Source organism: Plectrocnemia conspersa, unplaced genomic scaffold (assembly GCF_051122295.1).
Source record: "Plectrocnemia conspersa isolate PC_06_02 unplaced genomic scaffold, ASM5112229v1 ptg000001l, whole genome shotgun sequence".
Taxonomy (NCBI): domain Eukaryota; kingdom Metazoa; phylum Arthropoda; class Insecta; order Trichoptera; family Polycentropodidae; genus Plectrocnemia; species Plectrocnemia conspersa.
In genome coordinates, this window is record NW_028277165.1 from 30239141 (window position 1) to 30265217 (window position 26077).

The 26077-nt window shown below is 28.6% G+C and overlaps 1 protein-coding gene across 1 annotated transcript in view; it reads left to right on the forward strand.

Moving 5' to 3' along the window:
* Notum (palmitoleoyl-protein carboxylesterase notum) overlaps positions 1-26077 on the forward strand; it is a 62955-nt gene that overhangs the window by 23797 nt on the left and 13081 nt on the right. Inside the window, exon 3 of the mRNA XM_088189276.1 lies at positions 23356-23786. Within this exon, the coding sequence (XP_088045402.1) occupies positions 23356-23786 (431 nt within the window). The remainder of the gene's footprint in view (positions 1-23355; positions 23787-26077) is intronic.

Here is a 26077-nt window from a genome sequence, read left to right on the forward strand (position 1 = left end):
TTGAATTTAGATGAGAGAATCATATTTTTTTTTTTATTATTTTCTGCTTTGATGTTGCTGTATTCTTTAAGTGTAGGAGAGATTATTTTAAAGTTATTCAAGAACTTTAAATTTTTGATTGTGCTTTTTACTGGTCACCCTTACGATTCTCCTCGCATTTGCCGCACTTACGTGTTTTAAAGCAGTAATTTTTATTGCTACCAAAATTTTGTAATTTTTTTACATTTTTAACATGTTCCTTTTCTAATATAGTTGCTCTTTTTTTATTACTGTATTTAATATTTTATTAATTTTTATCTTTATTGTTGCGATTGCTTTTTGAAGACTCTAGATACTTGGTATCCGGTGTTTTCAATTTCTTCAATTATGTCTTATATATTATTTTATTAAGATCATTATAAAGCTAGATATGACATTGTGTATTTTTTTCTTTTAATGCTTCCATTACTGGGAGGAATTTTTCTGGTTGCGGTAGCTGAATTTTTATTTATTCTTTATTCAGTTATTTCAACATATATTTCTCTTCTGTGATCCTGTCAAGAAGAGTTCTTAGCGGCTGAATATGACGAATCTCATTTTGTTAAACTTTCACATGTTTTTCTAACTGAAGAATTGTATTAACCTCTTTAATACCCAGTGGAAACGCTCGGTACCGAGCGTTCACACTGCGCCGGCACTATTTTATTGCTTTTGACTTGGATTTTTGAAGGGATAAATATTTTTGCGCTCTCCTATTAGTCAAAATTTGGTTTAGATGTGCATCATTCGATGTCGTAATATTGATATGAATAGTCTTAATGTGAATACTACGTTTCCACTGCGAAGGCATGATTTTATTGCTTTTGACGTAGATTCTAAACAGGGACGTTCCCTTGAATTTGGCCAGAATCATTTAATGAAATACTATGAATCTTAATGAAATTGAAATATTAAAAAAACTACTACTGAACAGCCAACTTTTACCCTTACCTGAATCGAGAAAATAAATTATGAATATATATTATAAACAATAATGGTCCTACTTTCCACCTACGTAATACACCATAAGATATAATCCTCCATTTTGAATAAACATAATTTATTCTAAATTATTATTAAAAACCATATTAAAATTATTTTACTTATTGTAACACTTTTCTTATCATTATTTTTCGGTATATGGTTTAAAAGGCTTCGCTTCACTGCTTTTGTTTATATTTTAACAGATTAAATTATATCATTATTCTTATTTCTCATTTAGCAGTATATAATTGACATAGTATATCACTCTCATTGCCACTTTAAAAAGTTAATCAAAGATATAAAAGTACTTTTTACAAATTAAGAGCAACTCAAAATAGATAGATGACTATCATTATATTATAATTTAAATAATAATAAAAATTTTATCTTCCTTTAAGCTTAAAACTTTAAGAAAAATGAGTCAAAGTCTTTATTCTTATTTTTTTTTAATTTGCAACAGTAATTATTTAAATATGAGGTCTTGTAATATCAAATCTTTTACTTGTTCTTAACTAACATTGGATGTCTTATGGTTATTTTTTGTGCATGGTTTTAAATTTCCTACAGTATAATTAGATTGTAATATAAAACGATTGACGTATAACTTTTTCAGAATACTGTCACCATAATATTTTTCGGGTGAATACCTTGTTTTTTGAGTCTAACCGTTTTCCGGATTTCTCACCGCATGTAATGATTCTTTCAAAGAATAATTCCTTATTATTTTTGAGATTTTGAAAAGATATGTAACATTAAAAACATATGATCTTTCATTGTTCAAATTAGGCGTACAATACTTGATTTAAAAAGTAAAAACAACCCACTACTTCATCCACCGCAGATAGATTTATACGTGCACTTTCTCGTCAGATCCAATCAAGTCCAAGTGGAAATGTTTTTGTCTCGCAGTCTCCAATGATTGAATCGGTTCAATCGCAACCACCAGATGTACCAAAAAATAGATTGTTTCACCTTTTTTCACCATCGCCACAATCGCTCTCCATTACGACCGGGTCGATATTGCCCGGCGAACGAGAAACACCTATTAGCACCTCCATTTTATCATTTTGCAACATTGTGTCCGAGGCACAATAAATGGGTATATGTGAGAAACACGCGATGGTCATATGGCTATTGTTGCATTGGGAAGAACGTCAATCACCTGACGTCCTTTTCAATCCTTCGGACACGCATCCCACTCATTAACCGTAAAATTGCAGGTAAATCATTACACGCCATCCTGGTTTCCTTGATACGATTTACAAATATTTGTTAGGACATCACGACACGCATTATTACAGGTGTCACCGTGGCTTCAAAATTATAACATCTTGCATGAAGTTAACTGTAACTGCATAATCGATTCACACGCTTTGTCTGCCTTATTGTTGAAATTATTTGTATCGATCAATATATCAATTTTTGATTGATCCTAGCCAATGAAAAATAGTATTCTACAACTAATCAAATGTTTAATATATATCTTTCGTTGAAGCTTTCAATAAAAATAATTATTATTATGCTATATTATAGTTTCTGATATGCGAAGGGTCAAATCTACTCAGTCTGAATCCCTAGAATTAATATACTTCACGTAGTCTTCAAAACATAAAGGATCGAGCTTAAATTCCTTCATCTAAAATTCATAGTTCTATACATGCATAACCAACGCGACGATCGCAATGTTAACTACTCCCGGAAAGTTAAAACTTTACTGAGATTAATCTTCTAATGCATTTTATGCGAAATTTGCCTTTATGTATATAAGATGCTTCACTATTCTTGATTAATTTCTAAAAACTATAAAATTTACTAACATATATATTATTAAAATAGTCAAAAACATTATGATAAATAAGATACTAAAAGGTTTTATGGTGATAGATATATGTGGCTATAAAAATATGAAAAATACTGTTTTATTATATTTAATAATTAATTAATATTTTTTTATAAACACTAATTTTTATATTAATTTATTATTAACAATAACCATATTATTTTTACACTAGGTGCATTATCAATAAAAATTAATTTTAATTAATTAATAATTGTGATATATCTAATCGAAAATATTGTTGTATTTTATAAAGACAGTTATTAAAAATCCATCAATTATAGCACGTTCTTTATCATAAGTCTTCCGTTAAAATATAACAACAATAGCGAGGTAAACGCAATTAAAATATATTTAAGTAATATTACGCTAAATTTTGCAAAATTCGCGAAGACCTTGTCAATAACATTTCTTTTTCCATGTACTCATAAACATATTAGCAAAACTATATAGGCTTTCATAGTCATCATTTTTTATTTATTTACTGACAATATTCCGTCGCAAGTATGACAGGCGTTAGCCCAATACGTTATAACAGATTAAACACAATCAACCACTACTTAATAATATTACACTCAAATTTTGCAAAAATTTGCGATGACTTTGTCAATGACATTTCATTTTCCATGTACATATACACATATTAGCAAAACTATCTAGGCTTTCTAACTCATCGTTTTTTATTTATTTACTGCTAATATTCCGTTGAAAGCATGGCAGGCGTCAGCCCAATTCATTTTAACGGGTTAAGCACAATCAACCACAACTTAATAATATTACGTTAAAATTTTTTGACATTTTTTTCACAAACACATAAAAATGTCTAGGCTTTATAGTAATAAGTTATATTAAATGATCATAAAACTTTTGCTGTAACATGACAGACGTTAGCCTTATGTGTTATCAACAATTAAATATGTAATATATCGCTAAAAATTGTAAAAATTCGCGATGACTTCGTCAATGACATTTTTCGCGTATGTACTCACAAACAATCTAAGCTTTAATAAGCATAATTTTTATTTATTTAATGTATATCTTACTGTCTGAACTCGGACATCAGTTTTAATACTTAATACTAAAAAACGGTTGTTTGATGTATTTTTTAAAAAAGCAAAAAAGTGGTGGTTTTATCTGTTTAGATGAAATTTCTTAAGAATGGACAAACAAAAAGTGCACGTACGTGCAAACGTGGTGCTCGGATCTGCATGTCCGTTTTGAGCACGGACAGCGGACAGACGACGGACAGACGAGTCTGTGTCTTTTCTCACCATACACGATCGGATTTGTCCGCCATGCACCCGCGATGGATGTGCCCGCACGTGTATGGTCAGCTAATGATTCTTTCAAATAATAATTCCTTATTATTTTTGAGAACCAACAAAAACAGGTTTTGATTTAAGATGCTGTTTTTGCCTTTCAGTTAGTTCATGCGGTACCTATTCATCCCTGTTTTATCCTTTCTTATAGCATCGAGATATCGTAAAACAACTGCAAGAAAAACCTTTAAGTCAATGGTCTTCAAAATAGGGTACTCGAGACTATATTTGAGGGTACGCTAATTAATAATTACACGATCGGTAAATTTACATTTGCGATTTTTTCAGATATTCGCAAAATTATATATTCAAGGGTACACTATTTTTTTAATTGTCATTAGTACGCGTAAAAATAGTTTAGAGACTATTGCCCTAAATTGTGGACTAGCTTTAACTGTGTTTCTCAAAAAATGTTCATCAACAGCAGATGCAGATTTTTAACGTTGCTTATTTTAATGTTAATATTACTAGTAATAAAATCTAGAACTAACGTCTTACAGTTCTCTGACCAACAGTACCCTCGCCAAATCCTACGTTTATTATGTTTGTACTTTTACATAAAATTATACGTAAATCTTTTGTTGATACATTTGCATAATTCGTTGTCTTGTCTCATCATAAGTTTAATTCTAATTATGATGAGACTCATCGTTCATGGTCATCTTTGTTATCAATCAAAACCTTTAGTTTGGTTGATATGGAATATGGATTTAGCAGACTAAAGTCCATTTTTACCTCGGGACCAGATTTTATTCCAGACTACATTCTGAAAGGATGCAAGTCTGGTATTTTACAGCCTCTAAAATTTATATTTAATTTAATTTTGAGATCCTCTTGTTTTCCAGAATTGTGGAAATGTTCAAAAGTCACTCCGATTCATAAAAAGGGTCCCAAATCTCAGATTGACAATTGCAGGCCAATAGCTTTGATCTCATCACCTGCAAAATTATTTGAAATTGTTTTACATAAATACATTTTTAATCATTGCAGGTGAATGCTTCTCGGCCAACAACATGGTTTCCGTAAATCTCGATTCACTGTCACTAATCTAATGGTTTTGTCTAACTATGTTTCAAAATCATTGGACTCTGGTGTACAAGTGGACGTCGTATACACAGATTTTGAAAAAGCATTTGATAAAGTTAACCATGCTTTACTTGTAAAAAAGTTATCTAATTTCGGGTTTTCTGAAGATCTCATAAATCTATTCTCAAATTACTTGACCAATAGATATCAATTCGTCAAGTATAATAACTCCTTTTCAGAACGATATAAGACCCCTACTGGAGTACCTCAAGGATCCAATTTGGGTCCATTGTTGTTTTTATTGTTCATTAATGACATAGAAACAGCAATAGAGCATTCAGATTTTTTATTATATGCAGATGACTTGAAAATTTACAAGAAAATGCATTCGATTTCTGATTCCCTCAACCTACAGGAGGATCTCAACTCTATATGGAAATGGGCTTGCTATAACCAATTGCCTTTCAGTGTAAAGAAATGTCACACAATTTCATTTTCAAGGTCATTAACGCCGGCAAAATATTCATACCATCTAGGCGGATATTTTCTGGAAAGGTTTTCTTCAACTAAGGATTTAGGAGTGACTTTCGAAGAACGTTGGAAATTTAGCCAGCACATTGCAGAGACTCATAGCAAATCCTTAAAAATGCTCGGTTTTATCTTGAGAAATGCGCGTTACTTCAGGAATACTTTAGTATTGCGCACTCTTTATGATACTCTAGTCCGCAGCATACTAGAAACTAGCTCCATCATTTGGATCCCAGGCGTAATGAATCAATGTAATGAATTGAAGCTGGAAAAAGTACAACGTAAATTTCTTCGATACTTATCCTTGAAGGAATACGGGTATTATCCGTTCTTGTTTCCCAGTGCTTTTATTTTGGGAGCCCTGGGATACGTTTCTTTGTCGACTCGCAGAAGTTCTGGAAATTGCTCAAGGGCATCGTAGACAATCTTTCAGTGCTCGAGCAGCTTCAAATGTGGGCTCCTGAAGGTGGTTATAGTTCTCGGTCGCGTCCACTATTCTTGCCTGTTAAGTCTAGAACTGGAGCACTTGCCAACTCTTCTCTGGCCAAGGCTATTTATCTGCTCAATTCTGTCCATAGTAATATTGACATTTTCTCTTGCACATATGGAGTTTTGGTTCAGTTCGTATGGGACAATGCACACCTGTTGAGGTGATTTGTGTCTGTTGTTTTGTCTTGTTTATATTTGTATGTATTATGATGTATTAGTACTTTTGACTATCGTGACGCATTGGGTTTGCCTGTCAGGTCACGATGGTTATAATTTTAATAAATAAATAAATAAGAAAAAAATAACACTATAAATAATAATTATATATTATAAACGTCTTGTTCCAATAACAGCCCCTTTCTGACTGATTAAAAGCGGCCATTTGATGTAATATATAGTAATCACTAATTCTGATCTTACAGATATTATAGAAATTTCAAAACACTGAGATTCAAACCTAAGTTTTTCATGTATTAGTTAATGTTTCCTGCTCTATTTTGTTGCTCATAACTTGTAATTTTAAAACTATATTTACTATTAAACTTCATACGCTTAAAATTTTTGCATGGTTATAAATTAACCGTATGTTACAATATACTATATATGTATATATATTTTTTTATATAATTCACATTTTTTTAAATGACACTTAACGGGTCAAAATACAATAAAAACCCATCCTGCCAAATGTATACGGCCGAATTGATTTATGCATGGACGTTTATTACAAATATGAAATTTTTAATTGGACAATAAACAGGCGGGGGCCCGTTTCGCACTTAACCTCGAAATATTTTAATCCATTTCCAAATTTATGTATTTTAAATGCCTCAAACTGGGTTTTAGTGCCTTAATCCCGTAATCCGCGGGCCGCAGGTGATTTAAGCGCCGCGGAATAATGGATTCACTTCGGCCCCGCAATAAATTTGCTGCCCAATGAGGACCTTTAAAAAAGGACCTCCGATCGGGAACAGAATTTAACCCCAACGATAATACCCATCTACTGTGGTCCGCCTATAAGAGAGTGTTTACCTTGCGGCCAAAATGAAATTACCGAATCGACCAATTTTTCTAAGAGCAAATTTATTATTCAAGCGAACTCTCAGACGCCGATACATTTGGGCAATTTATTCACAATCGGTTGGAGGTCTTTTTTGGATTTCATTCATTCGTCTTGTTCGTGCCCCTTGTTATCATAAGTTAATCTTGTGGAGAGGGAAAGTTTAACCTTCTTAAGTATGTAGATAAATTCACCGTCACTATTGATTTACAAAAGTTACTCCGTGGTTTGCCCATAAAAGTACTAATTGCGGTATGATTCTTTTTAGAATACATTATAATTTATATGGTATCGTATATGTTTATATTTCAGATAAATCTCGTTTAAAGTACATAAGCAAAGAATTCATATATGAACTCAAAAAATATTGTGAAATATAGACGCTGAAAATATGAATGTCAATATGACTCTTATACATTTAACTTGCTAAAAACTTTTCTGAAATAAAGTGGTGATTATAGTAAGCCAGCAATAATACAGAAATTATTTAATTTATGAGATCTTGCATTTGCCTGTTTATAATCAATTTGATATGGATGCAAGTATAAGCATCGGTCGGCTAACTATTATCTCCAAGTCAAATGTGCTTTTAAAAAAACTATAATAATGCCGCAAATAAAAAAATACATCGCCCGGGGCGATCCAAATTTGGAGGCGGCCCTGTCAGGCGCAAAAAATAGCACTCGCCGATCTCGTACATCAATCATAATTATGTTCAAATAAATATTGGCAGCCGCTTTTTGCGTACTTCGAGTAGCGGCCCCTTGTTCTTCCTCTGGTTTCTGAACTTCTTTGTTTCATTGTTTTTTTGTTTTATTTTTTTGTGTTTCCTTGCGGGCTTCAACACAAATATTCAATATAATATATATTCTCATATATTGTACGTGTGTTGAGAATTTTTTTATCAACAAATTTTCGGTCCGATCGCAAAACCGCAGGAACCAAATTGGTTCGTCAGCTTCCAGTTATTGCTTACAGGCTACCGAATAAAAATCTCATCCTGAAAAAATCTGGAATAAAATATAATATTAATATATAATTTGTCATTTTCGACGTTTCGTTTAACATCAATCATTTAAAGGTATTGTAAAAATATATATGTTGATAACATTTTTATGAAATCGGGATCGAAAAAATATATTACCGGCACATAAGAAATCAAATTAGTTACCAATATCAATCTTTAAAATTAAAAAAATAATATTACAGATATTGTTAAAATATCAGTTTTAAATTAGCAGGATAGAATAGTAAAGTGCTTCATATATCACTACAAACTATATTTTTATAGATTTTCTATTCTCACGGTGGAGTATCGTCATGAATGATTAACATAAAATTGACATACATTAATTGTAAGCTGTAATAATAGTCAATAATTATTATAAAAAAATCACCGATTTACATACGATTTCAGTATGATTTTTCACTACTTAGTAATTGCTTATGAATGTCTCTTTGTAACGCATTGGGCTAAGGCCTGACATGTTGCAGCAGAATATTTACAATAAATTAATAATTATTATTATTTTTATTATTACTACAATAACTATCAAAGCCTACAGTTTTTTTTTCAATGTTTGTGAGTAAATACGCAAGTAAATGTCATTGACGAAGTCATCGCAAAATTTTCGCATAATTTCGCGTAGTTTTTGCTTGTGTTAACTACGCTATAAACATTGTTCTACATCTTGTAATGTTGCAGTGAAAAAAACCCATTTTATGTTTGTGAGTACAAACGCAAGAAAATGTCATTGACGAAGTCATCGCGAATTTTTGCAAAAATAGTTATTCATTGTATTTGTAACTTTTAGTGACACATTGTGTTAACGCCTGTCATATTGCAGTAGAATATAAACATTAACCCTTTGAACACGGAAATCGACAAAAAAAAATGCTTTTCAAGATAAAACTTTTTTTTGTGAATTAACATAAAATATCATTTTGAATAAATAAAAATTAAAAAATCAGAACATTTAAACACAGTATCAAGGTAAAATTTGCATTTTTCAAAAAAAAAAACAATTAAATATTATTTTTGATTAACGCGCTCGAAGGGTTAAATAAAATTACTATTGTGAAATATGGTACTAACATTATTGCAAACATTTACATTTAAAATACTCACAGTAATAGTTATAATATAGTAAATTTTATAAAATTATTATTTTCAAAATTTAAATAGTCTCTTGATTTATATTTTTTAATATTAAACACATATAATCTGTTTTTATGAAAGTGGAATAAGTCAAATATATTTCATATCGTGAAAAAAATATTTTTTTTCCAAACCATAAGTCTCTTGATTTATATTTTAAAATATAAAAAATATACCCTTTGTGATTGAAATACTGTGATTTATAAATATATGTATATATACACTTTATATGAAAGTGGAATAAGCAACATATTTTACGTTTTTTATTCAAATATTTTAGCACTACTTAAAAACTAGACATTTAGATTTTTAGCGTTAGAATGGTAATATTTTCAGGCTTCAAATTAAAAATTTTATCTGAGTGTTAAATTTATTGGTATAGATATTTTAATTTTATTTATAATAAGAAGATATTTATATAAATAACTTTAATGCGTTTAAACATGTTTTTGTACTTTATAGTATACAAAAAAAAAATTAAAATAAATTGCTATTTTCTGAGAGTTTTAAAAATTTTAAAATAATAATGAAATTTATACATTATCAATTTGCTACTTGTACTGAAAAATATTACCTATTATCTTAATATTTATTAAAATATATTTATAAGGCACATTTCTTAAAAATCCTATCTACTTTATTTCTTATTATTTTATTTTTATAAAAATTATTCTGTCTTTGTTTAAAAAATGCGTAATTCGCTTTACAGTAAATGTTTTTTGCAACACTTTTTAGTTAATAATAATCATCAGGAACAAATAAATAAGTTATCTTGTTTAATTATATCGCAACTATTCCAAAAATCATGATCTTTTGATAAAAATTATTTTAAAATTATCATCACCATATTTTTAATTGATTTTAACTCCAATTCAATTATTCAATTAATTTTCTCCATAGATGTTTATCAAATATATTAAATTTGCACTAAAAGAAGTGACCAGACTTATTTACAAAATTTACATAAGATTATTATTTAAAAAAATACAACGAATGTATTTATTTAAATAATAATCTAAATTTTATTGCTTTTGTAAAAAATATTGTAAGATTCGAATAATCATGATATTGAGTTTTTATTCCATTAGTCATAATAAGTCTATCAATGATTCTCAAATACTGCTAAGAATGTGAGTAAAGTTTTAAAATACCCCAATATAGTATGAGCTTTAAAAATTCAACTAAAATTAAAAATATGAATGAGCAATATGAAAAAAGTCACAAAGTATCCCAATAATTACTTAATTTCTAACGGCTTGTGTTTATTCTTTTTTTTTCATTACAAATCTGTTGATCATGACTTGACAGGTTTTCCCAATGCGCAAAAAGTCATATATACAATATATGCCATAGGTTTTCATTAAAATTTAATGATAATCATAACTTGCATAGATAAAATAATATTTTATATACTTCTAATTTAAAATGTTTAATCAATAAAATATTTTCAAACTATTGTTTATGCATCAGAATAAAACCATGTTCTTAAAGCAAAATTATAAGATTTTTATTGTATCACATTGCTTCCAATTCGACTGAGTGTACCTCAAAGGAGCCGCCGGTAAGCAAATGCGTGCGCAATCATAAATTGGTCATGGTGGCGGCTCGCCTCCGCCAGGTGCTCTTTACGCCGGGGCCCAAAGCCACTGCCTCGTCACTCTGCTCAATCGTAGTGTCCTCAAAGTGTGGCGCGGGATTTTGGTCCATTTTCAGCTGCAAATGGACCGTTTTTCGAGATTTTCTAAAGTAAAAATTTCCATAATTTTTATTTATGTTTGAATAAATATTGATAAAACCATTAAAATTCCCTGTAAAATATAATACATACGTTATGTTTAGATTGAATACATAATAACAATCAATGCGTAATCAGTATAATGTTTAATTTTAATATTCATATAATTGATTTTTATGGTGTATAATATTATAACATATAATAAATAAAATAAATAAAATTAAAAAGTCTCTTAGTTAATTTTTACTCATATAAGTTTAATCAAGTTTTAATAAATAATAAAAAAATAATATTTATAGTCTTAAGTATATAATATTAATTTAAAATATTAACAATGATATAAATAAATATTTTCTAACTACGCAGCTTGAAGTATGTCATTATTATTGATAAATTGTACCCTCAGTAATTTTTCTTTTCAATGGTGTCCGATAAAAAGAGATTCATTTTTGAGTTTTCGTTCTTTAATTCAATAGTATTGCAAGTAATTTTATTTCAGTATTTCTAAGCATTTGAATAATACTGTAATTCAGTATATATCTAGACTTTTTATGTAGCTTAGAAAATATAAAATTAAAAACTTTAAATTGTTGTTCCACGAAAGAACATTTTCTTTACTCACTTATATAATTAATGAATAAAATTAAAATTAAATAAAATCTTTAATAATAATTTGATCGATTGAAAATGTTTTTCACAAAGATATGATTACTTGAAGTATATGTAAGATTGAATGTGTATTACCAGTCAGGGTATATTCGAATACATTTTCACTAGTAGATATGTATTTCTACTAGCAAAAATATAATTTAATTGATAGGCGCTACTGAAATTATATGCTGCTCTAAGCTATTTATACAACTTGATTTGCCATTTTCAAAATGTTTTTTTACTGTTTAAAACCGAACCTAACCTAAACGAATCAACCATACACAACTTGACTTAACCATTTTTGTGCCGCATTGTGTATTACATATCTACGAGTACAGTGCCGCGTATTTTTAGATTTAATAAAAAAGGTCATAAACATTCGGAAAGCATATATTGATCCCCTAAAAGAATTTAATGAAGTTTGCTATTTGCGAGCGACGTACATATTATGTATGGACGTAGTGACAACCCTGGCGCCGCTCAATGAAACAATAAAATGTTTTCAAGGTTTTAAAACTTGTTATCTATATTAAAATATTTTTTAATGCTTCTTCGTATATGACTCTTTAAACCCAGCACGGCTTGCAGTATTTGTTCTTAGCTTAAATAATAGAGAGAGAAAAGTCTCGCGCGGCACTACCATCGTGACCGCATCGAGCGATAAAATGCTCGCGCGGCATTAAAAAGGTTAAAGGAAATTCTAAAACTAAGTTTTTGTATTTCAATTAAGTTAAGTTTGGGGTGTCTCAATTCTATTAATCTCTTCAGAAATTCATGTGTCAGATCATTTATTTGTGAACAGTTTTACTAATACTGAGCAGGCAAATTATAAATTAAATGTATGCTACGTTTTAACAGGCCGGTTTAGTAAAAACACAAATTCACATTTACTGTAACTTATACATAAAATATGTCGATAGCTATTTCTTACTAATATATTTTGGCGAAATTCTCGGTTTTTACTATTGTTTTAACAAAAAAATACAATCGAAATTTTTAATATCCTTTAATTTACATAAGTATATCGTATTTTTTAGAATAAATAATTCCTTGTGCAAATAAACATTTTTTTATGTCACTATAATAACTAAAAATTTAAAATTGCTTTTATTAAGCGAATGTGGATTTATAAAAAAAACATCTGATTAATCTAAAGGCCTAAAAAAATGTATGAAAAAAAATAGAATAATATGTAAAAACTTTTGCTTTTTATGATGATTTTTGACTTCTAAGATTTTTTAATTGCAATTTTTTTCATAAATTAAAATTTTTCTTAAACATCTCTATGCAATTAATCACTGAAAAAAAGTCCGTAAAATCTTGTTTTAAAATTCTGGCGGCTTGAAAAAAATGTAAAATAAAAATTACATATTTTGTAAATTATGTGTATTTTTAAGACACAAAAACAGCCGTAGTTTTAATTATATTGCCATAAATGATATTCTAAAAATATACCTTGGTAATATATTGTTTAAAAATGGCGGTTATTCAAAATAATAATCATGTCAAAAATGTTTTACAATAAAAAATAAAAAATGTTTTTACACACTTTTAGATTTATAAATCTACCAAATTCTTGAATGTAATTAACAGTATATACGTTAAAAGTCGATGTTCAATGTTTTAAGGACAAAATAACGTAGTCCGTAACGTCTCAGACTAGTACCTTTGAGGTTGAGGGTTCGAGCCCCAGCAGGAACACTCGAATTTTAATTTACAAAAAAATATGCGCTAAAATAAAAAAAATACCGACCCCAGCTACAGTGACTTATGTTGGTTATAAATTATTTTACAGATAATAATTTCTTGACAGACTGAAAAGTCTGGTGGTTTATACTTACTTGTTGGTATTCATTATATCTGATATACTTATTCAATTAATACAGATTTATCCTGTTGTAACGCATTGGGCTTATGCCTGTTAGGTTACAATGCAAAATTTAAAAAATAAATAAATATAAGCAAAACAAAACTAAGTAAAATTAGAATAATATAATGGAAAAATATATTAGGAAATGAAAATTTAAAAACTAAAAAATTTTTTGATAATATATTAATATTATTTTATGGAAATTTAATAACGAATATAAAAATCGTCAAAATTTATTTTTTAATAAATTAAACTTTTAAGATATTTTATTTGCAGATTTATACATTTCCTTTTTTTTCACTGCACCTGAAAATTTGACTCTGTTAGCTTTTTTTTGAACAAACCCTTTTTTAAATATCAGTATAATTTATAGAATTATTTTGTATATAATAAGCTATTAGTCGATGATTTTAAATGTTATCTTAATTAAAACTTCATTTAATTAATTAATCCCAAAATTATATGAAAAATTAGAATAGAATGGGAAAAAATTAAAACGAGTTTTTTAATTTTAAAAATATTCTAACTACAAATTTGTCTCGAAGTCGTTATTTTTTAGAGTTTCTTTTCTAATATTTTTATTAAATAAAGCAATTGCTTTGATAATTTATTTTTTTTTTAAATTTAATTTTTCATTTCAATTTAAAAATTAAACCGAAACATTGGTTTTAATATTACTTAATTGTAATATCATAACTAAATTAGAAGAATAGCTTAAAATTATTTTTAAAATGCTCTTACTAAGTGCAAATATACTTGATGATATTATTATTTATGTATTTTTATTGCTCCAATTATTTATATTTAAATTCTATTCAAATCGATTTTATTTATTGACTACCCCTGTCTGATGACGTAACCGCGGACCCATTCACGCATAACAGGGCCCAGTTATTTTTTCCACCTCTCGAAGCAAATAGATCTCATAATTGATAAATATGAAAGGAGACCGAAAACGTTTTCGCCGAATTAGAACCGTCGCAAATAGGTACGGCGCAGCATACGCACAACGTTCCGCATTCCTCCTTATACGCATTAGTATTATATAATAATTTATACTATGTTTAATACACTAGATATGCGATTTTTTACAGATCATATTTCTAAATAGGCCATACACTCCACAAAATGGGTTAATTTCTATAAATAAGTAAATAAAATTTATATTTTATTTATAGTAGGAATTTTATTTGATTAACATATTTAAAATTAATATTTTCTCACTACCAACAATATTATTTGGATAGTTTTATTTTAAGATGTTAAATAAATATGTACCTTGCTAGCTTTCAAAGTCACACCCGACGCGTGTTTACAATGTAGACAATATTTGTTTACGGGCGTTCGTGTGTAAAGATGATTATTATCTCTTGCTCTACGAATTAGGGTTCGATCGGAGTTCTTGTAAATATAATAATAATTAAACACAGTATATTTAATATATATTTATAATTATTTGTGTATATATTTACATATAACGGGCTACTTTTAATTGCACCAATAAATACACTTCAATAAAAATTTATTAAATATATTTTATTCTTTCATAATATACCATTAGATAAAAATATTTATTATATATATTTTAGAATACATGGGGCTTTTTTAAACGCAGTGTGAATTATTTTTAATAAATATAGTACGTGTAATTCTTTACATAGCAACCATCAAAACAGATTGCGTCAGAGCCAGCGCGTTAGCCAGTTTCTCAAACTGTGTAAATGTAATATAGATTTTCAATACATACTACATCGGTTTTAATACTAAGTGAAGCTTAAGTTAGCTCTTTTTTAATTTACGAATACATATTGATTATAAAATATTTTTATTTCTATTTTTAAGTCATATGTTAGCAAAAAAATTATCATAAATATAAGATTCGATATCTATATAAAATAATACACTGATACATTGACTTCTGTTATTTTAATAGTTTTTCCCTATTCACCTTATAAGTATTAGGTCATGTTTTTATAATTTGTTTATTTTAGTTGTGGAAAATATACTGAAAAAACCCAAAAAAATATTTTTATTTGCATCTTTATGATACTATGACACATACTAAATATAAAACTGATTAAATGTTAAGTTTTGTGCTTTTTATAATAATTAATATTTGTTTATTTGTCACGTATATCAAAAAAACTAACTACAATAATTTTGTAAAAAAAATATTAGGCAATTTCTTGTAGCGATTCTTACACCGAAAGTTTTACTTTTTCTGTTTCTAACATCTACAATTATAATCTTAAACAATTTTATTTGTATGTAAAAGTATACACTGAATTATGTTATAGCATTAATTTGTCCTTATAAGTGTATGGTTTCATTTTTTTAAATACGTAAATTTCAGCTATGAAACATTATCATAATAAATATAAAACTCATTTAAATCTAAGTTTTGGGTTTTTTTGTAATATTTTTCTAAAAAATAACTTCATTAATTTTAGAAAAAAAATTGAGTAATTTCTTGTAGCGATTTATCCCTTTAGCGCGCAAAGGAAGAAAACGGTCGATATATCGACCGACGACATAACGGTCTATAATTCAATACCTTTTCATAATAAAATCTTCCTTAGGATCACAATATGTTATCGAGGAAGCTCTTTCGTTGATATATCGACCATATGAAATTAAGTTGTTGCTATAGGCCAAAACACGATAAAATCAAAAATCAAAATAAAACATTACAAAACTCTAAAAGAATTATTTTTTAACAATATTTCTTTATATGTGTATATGTAATATATTTCAAACAATAAATTATATTTGTGTGCCAATATTTGATCGTTCATTATATAATAAACATATTTTTAAAATATCACCCTAAGTGGTCAAAGGTCGATATATCAACCGACAAAATTTTCGAAATTTCCAATTAAAAAATTCTTTTTCTTAATTTTTTTTATTAAAATTACTTTTTATATATAATAAAAGTTCTAAAAAGTAATTTTTTAACCCTTAATTCCAAAATAATTAATTTGCGCGCTAAAGGGTTATACTAAAAATTTAGCTTCCATTTAAATCATCAATAATTATTTGATTTATGTGTATAACTAACTTGTGTTACAGTATTTTTTTTTCCATAAAAGCCTTATAAGTGTATTGTTCTATTTTTTGGAATAATAAATTACAGTTGTGGAAATTGTACTGTTTTTCAAAACTTGTTTTGTAAACACACTAAAAAAGTTATGCCTTGCGTTTTTATAATTCTATAATATAGAATACATTTAGAAATAATTTAAAGCTTAGTATTGTGCTATTTATAATAATTAAGATTCGTTTATTTTTAATATATATATATTATAAAAAAAGCAAACTACAGTAATTTTGTAAAAAAATATTTTGCAATTTCTTATAGCGATTTTATATTTAAAACTTTACTTATTTATTTTAAACATCCATCGTTGTACTCAAAAGTGTTAAGTGATTAGAAAAATATATAAAACTTTACACTCATTTTTATTATAGTATTAGTTTTTTATGTAAGCCTTGTAAGTAAGTGTAACTCCTCATTTTTTTTTTAAATAAGTTGATTTTAGTTGTGGAAAATGTGCTAATGTTTATTTTTTACAATTTTTTTATTTTGGAAATACGTTTTTAATTGTATGTTACTATTATAAATAATATAATAATACCTTTAAATATAAATTTTCTGTTTTTTAAAATACTTTTTATAAGATATATTTATACAAAAAAATTGTAAAAAAATATTAGTATTTTTTGCAGCGAATTTTATACCGAAAAATTTACTTTTTATTTTATATACATATATAATTAAGGGTCTTTAACGCTTAAAATTGATTAAAAATATACTATGTATCGTTGTCTATATAAACCTTTTACAAAAATATATATAAATTGCTTCTTGTGCTAAAATTAAATCGACGGTATATAAAAAACAAGATTTAATTGCTAAAAACTAAAATTAATATATTAATATAATTAATATTAATTAATAACCATTTAATATATTTTTTCTTAATCTTGCATAGTACTGTAAATATATATGTAATGGAAAATAAATTTATAGATTTACTGACCATTTGTGACATAATTACTGAGCATTTACAATTAATAACTGACCCTTTATTTATGATACTTTCACTTATTAAAATGTTACCGACTATCAAAAAGACTGACTATTTATTCTGCTCTCATACTAAAACAGCGGATATTCTCGTGTTATTATATCCTGAGTTTGTGGCAAAATTAATAAGTTAGAACATAGTTTATTTAAATGTGAGCTTGTAATAATTATGAGACTATTCAGCAGACGTCCGAATGAAATTGGATTTACTTAGATTATGAACCTCTGAATAGCTTAATCAATATAAATGCTATCGCATGAGTAGTTGCTGTAAATTCTAATAATGATTATTAAACCATTGTATTGAAATACATATTTTAAAACAACTGGATTTATCACCTTTAATAATTATAATTTTTTCAATGGATATAAATTTATTTCATATTTTTATATGACAGAATACTGTAATTGAATTATGTATATATTAAAATTTGATTAAATCTGATTACATCAATTCGAACTTATCTTCTATATATAAGTAAAAACACATTCAAAGCGTATTGTTATCACACATTATTGATGTTCACGCACAAAATCCCAAATCAGAGTAATCGACGCATTAACACCCAGCCGAGCAAAGTTTCCCGCATGGCCGCTCATCTGATTGATGAAACATTGAAAAGGGACTTTTCTGATTTTTTTTCTCTCCAATAAAATCACACGCATATTCCCATGTGAATTGATCACGTGTATGCTGGTGCATGAGTGTGTCGGTCCCTTTATAAGCCGATACAGCAGCAAGCTGCTACCGTGGTGTTAAATTATTATGATTCGATACTTACTACCAGCGAGATCAGAGGTTCGAAAAGGTAATCAACGAGCGAGACCGTGTTTTTCCCTTCTCGAAATTATTTCGTACATACTAAATTTCCATCGCTTTATCAATTAGTGTGGAATAAATGCGCAATTTCGAAACATGAAAAGACCGTGTAATGGATTTTTAAAAGCGTTTCTTTATGCTAGAATATTTTATGTAAAATTTATATACACGTTAATATCGCACCTAATTTGTAAGAACGCAAGTAATTACGACCTTTTGTATTTTTATTATAAAATAATACACCGGAGTGAGATGGTCAAAATGAGATTTGTTGGCCCATAAAATTACTGCCTCAGGTGTTATCATACTAATATATGTATTAAGACAGATACAACATAGTTCAATCACCACAAGATGTGAACTTGATTCTTGATATAATTTGTCTATTAAATATAATTAGGGGGTATAAAATAAATATGTATAAACATATATTGTATTAGATGACAATGTTTCTATCATCCTGCTGCTTCTAAGCGAATGCACTACTGCAGCGGCAATTAATTTATTTTTTACAGTACAGTAAATTAAATATTTTTTTTAAATTCGATGATTTTTACTTATTTTTCATTATATCATATTTTTGCTTCATATATGTAAGATAAAACATTTTAATTTGAGCAATCTGACTTCTCGGGTTATCCCTCAAAAAATTCGGGGTGTGACTTAGCAGCCAGAAAGATGCCAGTGGAGACTGGTAATAATTTATTAGTTTATTTATCGAGTATAGTTTTCTCCGAGTGGTGGTGGAGAAGCTGGCGGAGAGATGATGTCAGAGGAAGATCCTCAGAGGTCTTGTAGGTGGCAGTGACAGTATCTGGAGGTCGATTTTTCCATGCTGTGAGGATCGTGCTCAGGAGTCTCAGGGCATATCTTCACTTCTCTGCCAGGCGGGCCGAATCTGTCTCCACTAAAAACCAGCCTTAAATATTAAGGGTTGCAAAACTCATGCAGCGATCATTTAACTAATTGTTACACTTGTTTCTTAGAACAATGAAATATGTATACGCCTTTAGAAAGTGACATTTTCTTTATGAACTTCCTTCCGCGGTCGAATTGTGCAACGTGAATATTGTGACCTTACTGTTACCTTATTATTTCCTTGATCGTAACCAAGAAATATTCATTCAATGCACCGGAGAATCCTTGCGTGTTATTTATGTGACACCCTTTTTTCTATTCGTAACGAGGGCTTTTGTGTGGTCTCATTCTTTACACTATTGTTTATTCTATCTTTTTTGATTACAGTCATTAACGCGAGTTTCAAGAATAAGATTCCCTAAAAAAAATGTAAAGAAACAGTCGCAAATCTATCCCAAAAATATTTTTTTAAATATGTCATTCCAGTGAAATCATATTGAAATACATTTTAACCGGTAGATATTATATATTTTACCAGTGATAATATAACTTGTCTGGCATGTTCAATTTTTTCATACGTAGTAATATAATATATACATTTGTATACTTATCATTATTTATTTATATGTGACGTATAAATATTTCAGTGAATGTAAGTTTTATTTTAAATAGTGAAGTCCAAATACATTTTCACCAGTAAAAACATAATTTATATTGCAGGTGCTAGTTAAATTATAACGTAGAAATATATACATTTACATATTATACATATTACTATTTTATTACATGCGATGTTACAGTGAATATGTATTTTTCAGTGTAGTTATATTTTCACTAACGAAGTTCAAATACATTTTCAGCAGTAGATATATGTATATTTTACTAGCAAAAATATAATTTAACTCGCTATTAAAATTATACACTACTTTTAAATGTCTATGAAACTCAATTGAAAGTTGATCTAACCCAAACCTAACCTAATGAAATTTCTAAAACTAATTATAGTTTTAGAACTTTCATTAGGTCAAGTCCAAAATATTCCTCTCAGGGGAAAATAAGCTGAAGAAGAAGTACAAACAGCATATTGCTCCATTTTTTATCTGCACCTTGATATTACACTGTTTTAAAAATATGATAACTATTCTTACCGATATTAATAAGGTCAAAGTATATAATATTTGGTGCTAATTATGAAAGATAAATAATTTAATAATCGTCATAAATATTAGTGAATCGCTGAAGTTAAAAATATGTATATATTTAATTTTAAGTAAAAGCTTCTTAAAACACAAGAACACTTTCACTTTATAAACTTTAGTTGACATATCAATATCAATGCCCCAAATCAAAGTAATAGTTATGTAGATTGTAATCTTCAAATGTCAAAATGGTCACATCGTAAATAAATGCCAATGTATGTATAGTGTTCTCAAACTGTTGTTTTAAATATTTTTATTGATGCATCTTTTAATGTTTGAATAAAAATGCAACTTATTTATATTAGTTAGTAAAAATATTTACAGAATCAATATTAAAATTTTATGTAGCTTAAGCTTTAAATGATTACATGAGTTACAGAATATTAGTTTTATCTTATGTTTAATATTATAAATACGCGTATTTATTCACTACTTGCTTCTACAATTTTTGCCTCACATCAGATAAAACCTTATTCTATTATTATTTTACTGATTTGTTTTGTATAATTAGTTCTATCTTTATGAAGTCTTATTATTTATTTTATTCTTAACGAGATGTGACGTCTGTCTAAACTTATTCTTCTGCTTATTTATTTAGTTTGTATTTTGGACTTGATCTAATGAAAGTTCTAAAACTATAATTAATTTTAGAACATTTATTATGTTTGGTCAACTGTCAAATGAAATTTCATAGATATTCTACAGAAACATATAATTTAACTAGCGCCTAGCAATTAAATTATATTTTCACTAATAAAAATATATATTTATCTACTGGTGAAAATGTATTTGGCTTCACTAGTGAAAATACAACTAAAAAATACAATTCACTGTTTCAATTATAAATTGCATAAATTGTATGTATGTAAATGTATGTATTACTACATATGGAAATGTTGAAATCATATAATTTTAATAGCACTTGGCAGATAAATAATATTTTCACTGTAAAAATATATATTATTTTATCCTGAAAATATTTTTGAGATAGATTTATGATAAGGTTCTTTATTGAATAATCGAATATTTGATTATTCTAAATATTCGCATGATTTTCTACTATATATTCAAATAATTGATCGTATATTTGTATTATATTTGCTTATACTATCTCGAATAAAAATTAAAAAATCTTAGAATGAGGCAATTTGTTTACTTGAGTAACACAGGTAATCGTTTTCTCTCTTAATATACCCGAGTGACTAGTGCTGCTCCAAAATATATGGTCTTAATGCGCCTTTATTTTAACAAAAAACTGATTTTAAACATTCGAAAAACATTTGTGAATAGAATATTAATTGGTGTATCTACTATGACCGAAATTCGTAGAATTCGTACGTTGAACAAAAAAAATGTAAAAATATTTGTTGAACTAAAAAAATTAAAAAAATTATTACGATTAGTTTAAATAATTATTACTAAGCTATAATTATTTTTTAATTAAATAATATTTATAGGCAATTAATTGATCTCGGTAAAAACCGCAAAAAAAATATATTTTAATATTCGAATACATTATCCATTTTTTATTCAATATTCGAATAGTTAAAATCTTCGAGTAATTGTAAAACCTAATTCGAGACTGCTTTTTTATATTTTCTTTGATGGAAAATCTAATAATTTCTGATTTAGAGTCAGGGACGTCATTTCAGTTTTTTTAATTTTTCTTTTTCCTTTAGATTCATGGTATTTATTTACTGTGTATGTATTCGCTACTTGCTTAAAATTACTAAATTAATGTTAACGCGAGACATAATTACTGTTTTCTTGTATGCGATTTATTTTATCTATTTTTTAACAATATTTTGAGCATACCTTATGCTACTTTAATATTAACTTTTAAAATGTGGTTTCATTGCTATTTCTGTAATAAAAATATCGATATTATCTGCTAAAATATTCGACAGTTATTCTAACAAGCTTTTATATCGTCAATAATATTTAAGCGATTTTAATGCATTCGTAATTCCACGATGCGATAATATTATCGATAATCAAATCAATTAGCGCCTTTATGAATGATATTTTTATTCTCAATCAATGCCTCCAGTATCATTATGTTATTATTTAAAAATATAAATAATCACTAAGTAGAGTTTATACTATGTTTGATACGAGTTACCGAGATAAGGCAGCTCTCGAAACGGTTGGCGACTCCTGCCCCCGCGAGTACGCAAGGTCCCAGTTGAGGCAAGCTGTCTGCCCTGGGAGAGGCGGCATCATCAAACGCCAAAGGAGATCTCTAATAATAAAAATAATAAACATCAAAGGGAACCGCCGCAGCGGCGCTCCTATACGCGGACCCACAAGGGATTTTTTTACTTCTTCTGCCGCCGTTGTTTGGAGCGTTTTTTATAACTCTTCACTCCTCGCCATGAGGATTATTGGAAGTCGCCACCTGCCCGACACGAGTCCCAAGATTTTCGTCCTGCTGCTGACGAGGGTCAACTGAGACGAAGGACTCGCGTGTCCCCTAAACGTTGCATGACCGCTTAACTGACTGATGCCCTAAATTGAACCATTATTAAATCGTTACGAGTACACGGTTCCATTTTGATCTCCAATCTATCCTATGAACGAACATATGTTCAGAAGTATTGCGTAGATGTATTGAAACCAAAATTTAGAAAATCAAACTCTTCTTCAGAAAAAATATATCAACAAAACTTCTCAAAGAAAAATATAATAGGATATCTTCGTTTTTATTCAACAGATGTACCTGCTATGGTTCCTCGCTATCGGCGCCGCCGCAAAACATCTACCATCTCTAGATCTGACTTCAGCCGATAGCCAAAGATTTCTGACGCAACCCAAAGTCTCGTCTCTAGCCTTGGAGACGAGCTTCGACGTAGAGCTGCTTCTTGACAACGAAACGTCTCCATTCTTTGAAACTCCATCATCCGAAGAATCCACAATCGGCTCTGACGATCAGAGCAACAACGCTGAAATAGATTCTGTGACGGAATACGGACAGATCATTGATGGGCGATCAGCAGATAACCAATCGAAAGTTCTGGAGACGAATTCCATACCGAAGATAATCTCGCTGCTAGACGGTGGCCAGAAGACAAACAGCAGCAGGTCGATGAAGAAAGTCTTCCTAAGCAACAAGTCTATCGTTTGCAATGATGGATCACAAGCGGGGTTAGTATTAAATTCTATCTAAATTATCCATTCATGCAAGGCCATTAATCTTACTTATATTACAAGCAATTGCATTTTTTTATAAAGTACATATAACTTTTAACTATGAGCAATAAATTAGTGAGAGGGAAAAATCATAAATGTTCATAGATAGTAGTACTTAGTTTTTTATACTGAATGGATTCGTAGTAATCTTACATAAATTTCTGACATAATATTTTTAGATTCAGTACTTGTTGTCATTAGAACTAGATTAACTCTCCGCTTATAAATTCACGCATATTGCTCAAAATCTTGAGCTTTACGCTCAAAACCTAGCACCATAACATTCTTGTAAAGTTGCTCAACATCAAATTTATAAGTTAGATAAAAGACGATGAAATTAAAACTTGCAATCACTAATATAAATTTTGATTTATTATAAATGATCATACACGTGTGTATATAAATATCAGTGGCGTACGGTGGGTGTTAATATTGGGTGTACTATAAAAAATAAAAAAAACGTACATTTTTTCATTTTTATTAGCCGAGGTTTTGGCATGCCTAAACTGCCTTACAGCTTTTTCCCATATATAAATAAATAAATAAACATCAAACCTAATCTAAAATATTATTATATAAAAATATCAAATTTCTAATAAACATCAAATTATAATTATTTATATATAAAATCTAATCTTCTTTCTTTAATCATAAATTTTTCTACCACGCTGTCATAAAAAGTGCTCTTCTTTTTAATGTCCATAAGGATCCCTTTTTCTATTGAAATCACGCTAAGGCCACATAGCCTTTCTTGGCCTTGGGTACTTCGATAACAATTATTAATTCGTTTCAGAGCAGAAAATGAACATTCTGCTGAAGCAGTACTGCTTGGAAGAGTTAATATTAGTTTGCCTAATTTATCTATTTCCTGAAAACCTGACTCAAGATTATTTGTGTTCATAAATTGTACAAGCTCATGAACAGATTTCTCTGCAAATTCAGGCAAATGATAAAGAACAGCAAGCTCATTTTTTAAACTTATATAATCAAATAATGTTCCATAGAATTGTTGCAGTTTGGTAAGTAATTCATTTGGAAATTTTCCTTTATATTGCTCATATTTTTCTTTCTCCAGAAGGTGAAAATATTCCAATTTGGACATTGAAGAAAAACGGTATTCAATTTGCTTACATATATTATCAACTATTGTATTAAATAGTTGGCTAAACGCGTGCTTTTCTTCAACAAGCAAATCATTACTCAGTCTTGGATAATTTTCTTCCGTTACATAAGAATCCCATAATGTTTCATAATTATTTTCCTGTTCATGTCTGAGTTGTTGCAAAATTTCGGTAACTTTCTTACAGCAATATAATATGTCAAAAGATTTGGATTGTAAAATGTTGTATAACAGATCAGTTTTTCCAAAAAGGTTTGAAAATATGTGGAGAAGTTTTCTTGTTTCAAAATCTTCCAAAAAGTTAAGAAAACCTCGTGCTTTTATTACAGTGTCGGGGTCCCATAGTTTACAATTTTTCACGACGTCTCGAAAAAAGTCCGTAAATTCATTTCTGTATTTTTGCACTGTGTTACTTAACCGTGATGTGTAATTCCATCTTGTAGGTGTAACAGAAGGAAGTCTTCTACCTACAAACTCTTGTAAAGCATTTATTCGTTTGGAAGATTTCGAAAAGAATGCAGACAATCCATTTAAAGTTTGAAAGAATGATTTGCACACTTTTATATTGGAAAGACCTTGTTGTAATGTTAAATTCAACACATGAGCATAGCAGTGTGTAAAAATGGCCAATGGATAAACTTCGAGTACTTTGGCTTGCAAACCATTAATATGCCCACTCATTACACTCGCCCCATCATAAGTCTGTCCAACTAATTTTTCTTGAATTTGAAATTCTTCAATTATATTTACAACGTGGCAAAATAAGCCATCGGCTGTTTTATCAGAGCTAACGTATGTAAAGCCAATAAACCGCTCGTAAACTTTACCTTCATAAACAAAACGCAAAACTGTTGAGAGTTCGTCATTATATCTGAAGTTTCGTCAAGAATAATAGCGACAAAATTTGCTGAATTTACTTCTTCCTTAATATGATCTTTAATAACATCACCAATTGCTTCAATTATGTCATTCTGTATGGATGGGGAAGTACCACGAAACACCGTTGCAGTATTTAAATAAGTATCCAAAACAGAATCGTATTCTCGAAGTGCATTTAAAAATTCAAGGTAATTTCCTTTGTTTAGTGAATTACAGGATTCATCGTGCCCTCGAAAATGTTGTTCTT